The sequence below is a fragment of the Oryctolagus cuniculus genome, chromosome 3, assembly GCF_051225735.1.
Source record: "Oryctolagus cuniculus isolate XC-2025 breed Fujian yellow rabbit chromosome 3, ASM5122573v1, whole genome shotgun sequence".
In the NCBI taxonomy this organism is placed as follows: domain Eukaryota; kingdom Metazoa; phylum Chordata; class Mammalia; order Lagomorpha; family Leporidae; genus Oryctolagus; species Oryctolagus cuniculus.
The window spans coordinates 14,736,752-14,748,992 of NC_142869.1; the positions used below are offsets into that span (position 1 = coordinate 14,736,752).

General features: G+C 35.7%; 1 protein-coding gene across 2 annotated transcripts in view; it reads left to right on the forward strand.

Moving 5' to 3' along the window:
• Positions 1-12,241, forward strand: part of CUL3 (cullin 3) — a 123,862-nt gene that overhangs the window by 80,801 nt on the left and 30,820 nt on the right. For both annotated transcript variants that reach the window (XM_051848110.3, XM_051848111.3), the window contains exons 4-6: positions 6,616-6,776; positions 8,122-8,236; positions 10,001-10,229. In XM_051848110.3, the coding sequence (XP_051704070.1) occupies positions 6,616-6,776; positions 8,122-8,236; positions 10,001-10,229 (505 nt within the window). The remainder of the gene's footprint in view (positions 1-6,615; positions 6,777-8,121; positions 8,237-10,000; positions 10,230-12,241) is intronic.

The window sequence follows — 12,241 nt, forward strand, 5'->3', positions numbered from 1 at the left end:
AAGTGTTTATAGGTTGGTTTGTCAGCTAACCATATGAATGAAGACAGATTTAGAAGCAGTCTGACTTCTGCCTAGCCTTGTCAGAAGAGGGGCATGAGGTAGTTCCCATCATTGATTTCTTGTCTTTCCTCAGGACCCACCTGGTCTGTGGAGGTTCTTGCCCATTGCAGGCCTAGTTGGCTTAATAGCAACCCATGATACAGAACTGTAAATAGAGATGTAGAATGTGGTTTATGTCTGTGGTGATGAAACTCACATCTCTTTATGTAAATAAAATTTTTGCCCCACACATTAAGCTTTCAATATGTATTTCAGAACATTTTATATTTAAAATGCCTGCATTTTGGTTATAAAAAAAGCAGTTGAAAACTACCAATTTTTGATTTCTGTTAAGCTCTCTTCAGTAGACAAGGATTAATATCAGATCATACAAACTGCACTTTGCCTGTAGCCTGAGATTAAAGTATTTTAAAGTTCAGCTTTAATATTTTTTCTCTCTGTCAAGGTGAGTTTCTTAATCTTTGTCATATTTGGGGGATTGCATTTATTTAGCCAGTTAGCAGTTAACTGGAGCCAGGACTTCAGAAAGTCTTGAAGAAAATTAAATGCTGTGGCCCACGCTGTGGCTTAGGGGATAAAGCCACCACCTGCAGTGCTGGCATCCCATTTGGGCACCGGTTTGTGTCCCGGCTGCTCCTCTTCCAATCCAGCTCTCTGCTGTGGCCTGGGAAAGCAGTAGAAGGTGACCCAAGTCCTTGGCCCCTGCACCCACGGGGAAGACCCAAAGAAGCTCCTGGCTCCTGGCTTTGGATCGGTGCAGCTCTGTCCGTTGCGGCCAACTGGGGAATGAACCAGTGGCTGAAAGACTTCTCTCTTTGTGTAACTCTGACTTTCAAATAAATAAATAAATATTTTTAAAAAAGTTAAATGCTAACCTGGAAATATATATAAAAATAAAAACCTTACAGTGTTTTTAATGAGTGGAGCTACATTAATATTGTATTGCATAAAAGCTACCACTTATATTTTAACAAAGGGAGAGTCCTGTTAGAGTTTTAGGGAAAATGCTGCTGTTTACTGATGGGCCAGATTCGTTTTGATTGTGGTAATAAGCAGTATAAGCAGTTAAAAAAAGCTCAGTAAGCAAATATTTTCATAGTTTACTATATAGCCCTTATTTATTTGATGGTAAGAAATCATAAATATCAAACCTTTAATATAAATGACAGTTTAGTATTAATGGTTTCATATTACCACATTAAATTTCTGAATTTTTCCTTAAATTTCTTAGCTCTCTGATTTCTCTAATTAGATTTCATTGTTAATATTAGATTTTCTTAATATTATATGTCATTTAATTATAATTATTATACACAGCTTGACAATCTCAAGTTGAAAAACAAAGGTTTAGCTTTTGCATTATTACAGATTCTGCCTTGCCATACAACTGTGTTCTGATCATACTTAGCTTCCTCTACTGAAGTATCCATTCCCCCATACCAGCATACTGAGTAGTTAGTTCATCAGCTGCTCCTGATTCCTTTCTTTTTGCCTAGGAACTCGAGATAGCAGACATTATAGCACCTTTTTCAGTGGTGGTAGCATTACTGCTTAGGAGATAGATAACCAATAGAAAGGAAATAAATAGTTGTGCAGTGCATCTTGGATCCCCCACCATGGACCATTAATTTTTGGTCAGAGAATTAAGCTTCATAGATGATCATATTAAAATTGTAAAGATTCTCCTTAGCACCACTGTGTTTAACTGAGGACCAGATGACTTAAGAGTTTCAACAAATTAAGAGTAGGGTCAGGTTTCATAAAAGAATCCCTAACTCCACATTTCATATTCTTACCAGTGTAATTTTCATATTCAAAAATTTGCCGTAACTGGTGGAGCCACTTTAGAGAACAGCTTGGTAAAAATCCTGCAACCCAGTAATCCATGCTTAGGACCCACCAAGAAAAATGAAGATGAGGGGCCAGCATTGTGGCATAGTGGGTAAGGCCATTGCCTGCAATGCCATCATCTCCCTTGGGTGCTGGTTCAAGTCCTGGCTGCTCTACTTTCAAACCAGCTCCCTGCTGATGCTCCGGACAGGGCAGCGGAGGATGGCCTAAGTGCTTAGGTCTCTGCACCCTTGTTGCAGATATGGATGAAGCTCCTGGTTCCTGGCTTCAGTCTGCCCCAGCCCTCGATGTTTTGGTCATTTGGGTGGTGAGCCAGTTGATGGAGGTGTTCTCTCTTTCTCTCTCTCTCTGTCTCTCCCCCACCTCTTTGTAACTGTACCTTTCAAAGAAATAATTTTTTGAAAAAAAGAAAAGAAAAATGAAGATGAATGTCCACATAAAGATTATACCCAAATGTTCATAGTCACATTACCCATAATAGACAAGAATTGAAAGTAACCCAAAATTTCAATTTATGAATGGGTAAGCAAAATGAATCATATCCATATAATGGGATACTGTTCAGTACTTAAAAGAACAAAATACTTGCATTTATTACCACATTAATAAACCTTATAAACTTTATAAAAAGAAAATTAACACAAAAGATTACACATAATTATATGAAATGTCCAGAAAAAGAAATTTATATATAGAGAAAGTAGGAGTGTAGATGTGTAGCCTAGGCTTGAGGAATTATCTAGGGGAGTGGAAATGTTCTAGAACCAGATTATGGCAGTGCTCACACAACTCTAGAAATCTCTCTACATTATTGAACTGTATTATTTAAAACATTTTCTATTTGTTTATTTGTGAGACAAGAGAATCCTCCTCTGCTGATGCACTTCTCAAGTGCCTGCCACAGCTTTAAGTAGCCAAAGTCGGCAGCTGGGAATGGACATGGGTGGCAGAAATCCAATACTTGAGCAACCACTGTGAGCTGCCTCACAGGGTCTGCATTGGCAGGAGACTGGAGGCAGGAGCCAGGAATTGAAGCCAGTTATTCTAGTACAGAACACGAGTTGGTAACTGCTAGGCTAAACACCCACTCCCTTGAAGTATATTTTCTCATGAACTTTTTAATTAAAAAAAAAAGTAATTTTAATTAGTTTGTAGCAGATTCAGTGTACTTTGTAGATACAATTCTAAGAACATAATGATATTTTCTTCCTTGCTCCCTCTCCCACTATCCTTCCTAACAGAGACTTTATGGTACATAAATTATACTAGAGTAAAGCAAAATGGGGGGAAAAAAAAGGAATGTTTAAAAAATGACTGCAACATTGATTCACTGAATATTTGTGTGAACCTTTTGAAATTCTTGTAGGTAATGTTCTGTTTGCCCTTCCACCAAAAACATTGAACACTGCTTGAAAAGTTTATTTTGTGCAAATAATTTTTAAGATCTATGCATAATTTTTTTATAATATGCATTTTCAAGATTTATTTATTTATTTGAAAGAGTTCCAGGGAGGCACAGAGAGAGAATCTCCCATCTGCTGGTTCACTCCTCCGATGGCCACAACAGCAGGGATGGGCCAAGCCAAGGCTGTAAGCCTCATTTAGGTCTCCACATGAATGGCAGGGGACCAAATAATTAAGCTGTCTTCTGGAGCTTTTCCCAGACCATTAGCAGAGAGCTGGATCAAAAGTGGAGCAGCCAGTATGTGAATCAGCAGCCATATTTCCTTGAAATTTTGAAGAATCCTTGTGTAGTTGAAACTTAAAGTACTTGACTAAAATTACCAGTACTTCCTGTTCTAGCTGTGAAACTTCACACATATTTAGATCCTTCTCTATTCTGTTGTGCTTACTGAAAGTTGTATTGTTTTCAAGCATTTTTATGCCAGTTATACTTCTTGTTAATACTTACATGTCTCTAGTTCATGCTCTATTGAAACCAAGAATGGCAATATATTATGTGAGGATATCTATCAGAAAGATAATTCTAGCTATATAACTTATTTTCAAAGAACACATTGATAAATGAGTGAACATTTATGTTTTAAAATGTTTAATAGTTGCCTTTTTTTACCATCTGTCTTTAACTCAACTAGATGCTAGTTTTGGTTACATTGGGTAACTGTGATTCTCCAAGGAGGTAGTGCTTTACTGTGCTGCAGAATTTTATATTCAGAACTGTAAAAAATCAGTATTTAAAATACCTTAAGTAATGTTAAGAATGTTTATTTTCATAATAAAATTATCATTGGTTTTTAAATTATTATATTATGGCAGCATTTTTTTTTTGTCATACATCTTGTTTTATGTTGAAAGGAAGATAGGATGACAGTGGAGAAAAAGTTGGGCCTGGGGTTTACAATGAGAATAAAGAGGGTCCAATGCTGTGGCGTAGCGGCTAAAGCTGCTGCCTGCAGTGCTGGCATCCCATATGGGCGCCAGTTCGCATCCCGGCTGCTCCACTTCCAATCCAGCTCTCTGCTATGGCCTGGGAAAGCAGTGGAAGTCCTTGGGCCCCTGCACCCATGTGGGAGACCCAGAAGAAGCTCCTGGCTCCTGGCTTCAGATTGAGCCCAGCTTTGGCCATGACAGCCATTTGAGGATTGAACCAGTGGATAGCCGACCTCTCTCCCTCTCTTTGCCTCTGCCTCTCTGTAACTCTTCCTTTCAAATAAGTAATCTTTAAAGAGTAAAGAGGAGGTTCAGAGAGGATGGGAACCATCAAAAAAAGGAGTGTTGTAGTCAGAGAAAGACTTGAATTTAAGATCTTGGTGATGAAAATGTGAACTTAGTGAAAACTGTCATCTGTGAAAATTTGAGCTGATGTCAATATTTGAAGAATGTGAGCTTGAGCAAAAATTATAGAGAATGTAGAATAGTGAACACCAAAGATTCTAGTAAAAGAATAGCCTTCCTTGTGCCAACTGATGTATGCCATTAAGATGAACAAAGAGAGAGAATTGGAGAAATGATGTATTAAAATGAAGGCTGCACATAGAGAATTAAGTTTGGAAGATTGGTTAATACCATTGTAGTTACATTATTAATGATGGGTGTTATCTGTAATGTTTTAAGTTTTTAGGTAATTACTTTAAAAAGTTAATAGAAACATGGATTAAAAGTATGTATACTGGAGTAAGCATTGTGGCACAGCAAGTTAAGCCTAGGATGCCTGCCTCCCATACTGGAGGGCTAGATTGAGTGCTGGCTACTTCACTTCTGATCCAGTTTCCTGCTAATGCATTCTGGGTGCCAGCTGATGATGGCTCAAGTACTTGGGTCCCTGCTACCCGCTTGGGAGACAAGGATGGAGCTCCCAGCTCCTAACTTTGGCCTGGCCCAGCCCTGGCTGTAGTGGATGGAAGATCTTTCTCTAGCCCGCTCTTTCTTTCCAGTAGATGAAAATAAACATACATGAAAGACAAAGTGATAACACATTGTAAAAATGTAGATAATTTTTTTAAAAAAGCCAAGTATTAGTACTTTTTGTTGGAAAAATTGTTTCTGTCCTCAAATATACCCTTACATTTAGCTTCATGTTTTCACGAACTTTCTGAAGTATGCTTGTATATATAATACAGTGTTTCAGAAAGTTCAAAGATCAGTGTTTGTAATGATATTTAACTGTTCTTTGATTATAGATTTCTTTAAGACTGGTAAAAGTTATGGTTTTATTTGCAAAGTACTTACATACAAATAAACACGTAATGATTTCATAATTTCAGAATGTTGACACAATCAGCCAACATAGAGACCCTTGTTTAAGGACAGAAAGGGATTATATTACTAATTCCTTGTGCATGAAAAACAGTAGTTGTATGTTAATATATTTCAACGTAAATATAAGTTTTTCAAATAATCCATAAAATAGAGACCTTAATAGCCCTTTATTCTGGATTATCTGTACTATCGACAGTGAGATACCTAGAATCAAGTTAGTAAGAACTTGAAAGTGAGGATTACAAGTCATCTGTTTGAAGTGATAATATTAATGGTGTTTTAAATATGTAATGTTTAATGCTGTTATGAAGAGACTTCAAAATCTTCCTGCAATATGGAATTTAAAAGTTGATTCTGCTGCAAAAAATTTTTGATACCCATACATACATACAAGTCTTCAAAAGTTAATGGGAAATATGAAAAAACTGCATGGATTTCTTAATTACCTTTTCCATGAACTTTTTGAAGTTTTCTGCCAAATGTGTTATAGCCTTTTAATACTTACTAGTGGCAGTCAGCTTAAGTCATATTTCAGCTCTCAATTTTACTTTGAGCAATATGATCTTCAAGTACAGCTTTTAAGAAAGAACCATGTCTGGGCATGTTCTAACTTTGGGGAGAAAGTGTGATCTGCCTGCCTCACTGTCTGCCTTTTCCTCTGCTGTCTGCTTACCTTTCTGTCCCTGGGTATGATGCTTGCTTACAACTCTCCTTCCCCCACCTCTTTTTCTTAACGTAAATGGGCAACTATTTATAGTCAGACTTGTTTCAGTAACCATATAAAAATTACGAATTGTAAAGATTCACTTTTAAATAACTTACAAAATAGTAGAAAATACCTGATTGCTTAAGGATAATTTGAAGTGTTTCTCACCTGAAAGATAACTAAGTTTGGAATGTTATTTGCTTTATTTGTTATAGTAGCTTATAGTAATGATGTTTGTGAAAACTATTCACATTTATATGGTTTTATTTTGACTACAGGACCGTGTATATGTACAACAAAATAATGTGGAGAATGTCTACAATTTGGGATTGATTATTTTTCGAGATCAAGTTGTGCGTTATGGTTGTATTAGGGATCATCTTCGACAAACTCTATTGGATATGATTGCAAGAGAGCGCAAAGGAGAAGTTGTAGACAGGTATAATTTATCTTTCTACTCTTGTGGTTTGGGTTTTTAGTGGTTATATCTGAAGAACCAATTGGCTGTCATGGTTTTACTTTAAGAAAGGTTTGACTATCCATCACATTGCTTAAAATCCTCAAAAACCTTTGTGTGTCATAGTTTAAAAAGTTGCCTAGTATTGAAACACACCTGTTATATGTTTAGAAGCAATCATCCTAAGCTTTTGTTTTGAACTTTAAAGACAAATCAGTCATTAGTCTTCCCTTTTGATTTTTCGTATTTTTTTCTGCTGACATTTTGTTTCTTTTTTGCTGCATAATAACATTTTTTATTTCTGCTCTTACTTATTTTCTTTAAGGGCATTGATCTAGCTTTCATTCTTACCATTTTTGAAGAAAAATGTTGAACACAATCTAAAATGACTAAGAACTACTATACTTCTTCTCAGTCATATTCCATCCCCCTTCCTGATATGATTTCCATGCCATATTTGTGATGCTGCAGCTAGAATGACTTTAAACATGTAAGATTGCTTTCTCTCCTTCTCTGTTTTTATGCAGCTGTTAGATGAAGACTTGCAAAATTATTATCATTTCAGTTCTGGTGTTTTATAAATATTGCCCAAAAGTCATTTAGTGCAGAAAAATTTATAGCCTACGAGTAGCTGTATGTTGTAAATCCATGTCTGGCAATAAATACATCCCAACCTGCTTATCTACACTTCTCTCTCTTTCCTGCTTCTACATATAGAAATATTTGACTCCTTAAACATTTTCTTTAAAAGTTCTAAGTTATAGCAGGGTAAACAACTTGAGGTAAATAGCTGTGCATTCAAGGTATGCTTTCTAAACAAAATTACTCTAGGGGAGGACATTTGGAAAAGCAGTTACGATGTTGCTTTGCACACCTGCATCTCGAATCTGAGTGCCTGGGTTTGAGTCCCAGCTCCTGATTCCATATTCCTTTGTCTGTGTACCCTGAAAGACAGCAGGTGACGGCTCAAGTACATGGGTCCCTGTCTGTCATGTGGGAAACCCGGAATTGAGTTCCCAGCTCCTGAAATTAGCTTGATCCAGCCCTGGCTTTTGCAAGCATTTGGGAAATCAGCCATCAGATGGAAGATCTGTGTCTGTCTCTTTCTCTTCCCATTCTCTCCTCTCTTTCTTTCTCCCCTCTCCCATCCCACCTGCCTCTCAAAGTTTTAAAAATTGTACTACATTATTACATTATAAATGAGTTGCTTATGGGAAAGTGATCACCTTGATAAAAGTAAAGTTCTACAGTATTTCTAATTACTTTTGCATTTTCATATGAATCTTAATATAATTTGACTATCAAGTGATTTAACTTCTTTTGACAGAGGCGCAATAAGAAATGCTTGCCAGATGTTAATGATTTTAGGTCTTGAAGGAAGATCAGTCTATGAAGAAGATTTTGAGGCTCCTTTTTTGGAAATGTCTGCAGAATTTTTTCAGGTAATCAGTGAAGATATAAACAAATGCACATTAAAATGGTTTCATATTTTTGATTATAGTTATGTAAACCTTTTGACCTTTTTTGACTGAGACGTATTGGGATTCTAAGGGATTCAGAAAATACCTTCTGCACACATACCCCACATTCCCATATTCCAGGAAAGGGTATCATTCATAACAGATGCAAGAGTCTGAACTTACACACATGGTTTTTAAAATTACAAATATAAAAATACAAATATCTTTAGCATTATTTTCTGTTACAAATTAAGTACTGTAAATTCAAAGGTAGCACTTCACCAATGAAGTTCTTACTGTGTAGGCTTTAATTGATATTAATTATTAGTAAAAAGTATATTGTAATATGCATGATTCCATAACGCATATTTGCTTTTGGAGTTGTTGTTTAGGAAAATATAGGCAGGTAAGTACAAAATTACTACTCTTCTATCATGAAATGATGGCAATAACAGTAATTGAGTACTGATAAATGTCAGAAAACATTTGTAAGGTAATGATAACCAGGCATCTTCCTGAAATTCATAACTGAGCATTTCACCTGAGGAGCTTTGCAGTTTTTGCCAAAACAGAAGTCTTAGTAAAATGTTAATTTAAAAATTTTACTCCAATAACATTTTTTAAAAATATATAAAATTCAAAGTTATCAGTTTCTTCATAAGAGACACTAGGTGTATACAAAATGGAACTGGGTGGAGTTTGGTATTGTTTACCCATAAACAAAGAATGGACTTGGTACCTATTTCCCTTCCCCATAAATCAGTTTATAGCCCACCATGAAGATGTTTGGCTATACTGGTGAGCTAGGACCATCCTTTATGAGCTGTTAATTTATAATGTAGGAAATATTCTTTATATTGTATTATATCAAATAATCTAGACATTTTTGACAGTATTTTTGACCTTTGCAAATTTTTAATTTCACTACAGTGTATAAACACTAGAGGAAGATACATCACTTGTATATCAAGATTCTAAAATGACATGTATATTTGTGTGCATAAATACATACATAGACAAACACACAAACACAGTTATTTAATGGTCACTAGATAGATGGTCTCACGTAGACTTTTGTTTGGTGTATTGGTGTCTGCTCTTAGGAACTTGATTATCCTCAAGGATTAAAACTACTTTTTGTTAAGGAAGTAGGAAATATCATTGAACATTGTACATAGTTTATATCAGTGTGAATTCCATTATATAATGCTTAAATGCTCATTAATGCTATCATGTAGATTAAAATCAATTGGCATGGCATTTGTAATTTGGTGGAACTTCTGTAAGGCTAGTGCTAGCAGACAAGATTAGTAATTATTTAAATGCTCTGTTTCCCAGTATATGTACTCCTTTGATACTATCAGTGGGATAGCACAAGAACTTTAAAATAAACATGATGACTCTTTTTAGTTATAATTTTACATTAAAACAAATCAATTCTTAGGAGGGGGGAGGGTCAGATTTTTCACTCCAATACTTAGGACACTTAACTATCAAGTGTTTGCTTTCTCTACTATTTGAATTATATTGGCATAGTTTTAAGAATACTGTTTAGAGATAATGTATTAATGGAAATACATGCTTTAAATGATATAATTCAGACTATGTATGAATTTACATAGGGGAAATTATATAAAAATTGATAATCTTTAGGTTATTTAGGCTGATTTATGAGAAAACTCTGTAGAAACCCAATAAATACCTTCTGCATTTTAAAGGAAAAAAAATCATTCTTATTAATTACAGATGGAAAGCCAGAAATTTTTAGCAGAGAACAGTGCTTCCGTATATATAAAGAAAGTAGAAGCTAGAATTAATGAAGAAATAGAACGGGTGATGCACTGCCTTGACAAATCAACTGAAGAACCAATTGTAAAAGTGGTTGAGAGGGAACTCATTTCCAAGCACATGAAGACTATAGTAGAAATGGAGAATTCTGGTCTAGTCCATATGTTGAAAAATGGAAAGACAGAAGGTAGGTGTGTTACCAGTTGAAAATCAGTTAAATTCATATATGACCTATCAATTTTTTTATTCTTCTGCAATTAAAGTAGATTATAAATGTCGGTTTTCAGGAAGTTGTGGTTTGTGTCATTAATTTATTACCTTGTTACTTTCTTTTTTACAATTTTAGGTAGTTCTAGTGAATTGAATGACTTTTCTTTTTCTCCTATCCCTCAAGTCTCCTCACTTTGTGTTTTTCTTATGTGGACAGTAAGAGGTTTAATAATATTGATGTGACTCGTAGTTGAGCTCCTTATTCATTTCTGTATTTTATTTTTATATAGTGGTGGATTTGGCTTCTTACTATGCCCATGTACTCTCAAAGTTTTTGTGATTCTTTTAAAATCTGAAATCCACATTTTAAAATTTCTGTAGGATTCTCTGTGGAACTTAATTTTGATAAGTGAGCCAAAATGTAAAAATAAGTTTGTTTAAATTATTAGTAAAATACATACAGGGATATGTGTGATTCCATTATACATATTTCTCAAATGTTGTTAGTACTTGTTGACTTGTAATTTCCTATTAATGAAAACTTGAAACTTTACAATTTCAAACCAACTAAATTATTGAAGGTGAAGCTAAATAAAAATACTGACATATTTAGGAAAACTAATAGATTGGTTTGGAGGAACTCTGAAGTGATAGACTGGTAGAAAAGGAGTAGAAATTACAGAAATTAAAGGTAAGCATTTTTGACCTAATTGTAACATTTATTCTTTAGGGCTTTTTTCTTCCTGTTTAAAAAAAAAAAATATTGAGCAGCCTAGGAGAAATATTAGAAGTAGAACAACAACAATCAAAGGATCTCATTCTTCTAAAATTTAAATTTTTCACTTTCTAAACTACTGATAATGGTAATAAACATAAGTAAGCATGATTTATTCTTGCTTTCTTTCCTTGATGAAATCTTAGCAATAACTTAGCCATTTATCCTTACTAAAGGAAATACATGTTTCCTATTGGGTTCATGACCTAAGAAGCAGGGAATGAAAAACATCTTTATGTGAGAGGCAGAGAGAACGCCCCCTTCCTGCTGATCCCCAGATGTCCAAACTTGCAGGAGCTGAGCCTGGCCTGAATTGGGAACTGGCTGGGAAATCAATCTAGGTCTCCAACATCATTTGCAGGAACCCAATTAGTTGAGCCATTCATTACCTGCTACTTCCTAGAGTACATTTTAGCTAGAATTGGAACTGAGAGCCAGAACCCAGATGTGGGCATGCCAGCTGGCATCTTAACCACTCGGCTAACCACCTATCCAGGAAACAGTTTTTCAAAGAAGAGTTGCAAAGGGAGGAAGGTGCATAAGAAAGGAAAAGAAAACTGATAGGAGGAGGGGATTACTCATCTTTTTTTTTTTTTTTTTTTTTTTTTTTTTTTTTTTTGACAGGCAGAGTGGACAGTGAGAGAGAGAGACAGAGAGAAAGGTCTTCTTTTTTTGCCATTGGTTCACCCTCCAATGGCCGCCGCGGCCGGCGCACCGTGCTGATCCGATGGCAGGAGCCAGGTACTTCTCCTGGTCTCCCATGGGGTGCAGGGCCCAAGTACTTGCGCCATCCTCCACTGCACTCCCGGGCCACAGCAGAGAGCTGGCCTGGAAGAGGGGCAACCGGGACAGAATCCGGTGCCCCGACCGGGACTGGAACTCAGTGTGCCGGCACCGCAAGGCGGAGGATTAGCCTAGTGAGCCGCAGCGCTGGCCCATCTATTTTTACTAGTGAAATTCTTGCCTTGTGTTTTTTAATGGTTACATTTCTGTATATGTGACAAATTCATAAAAGTTGTATGTAACTTTGTTGTTTTTATTAAATCAGAAACTTCTAATAGGATTTGTCTGATAAACTTGTTTGGTAAAAGCAAAAAAACAAAACAAAAATCATGTTTTAGTTTGTTTGCCATGTTTTATAAAATAAGGTACTCTTGTAACGTTTAAACCGGGGATAGGTGAAGTTCTTTTGGTAAAGGACAAGCTAGTCAATA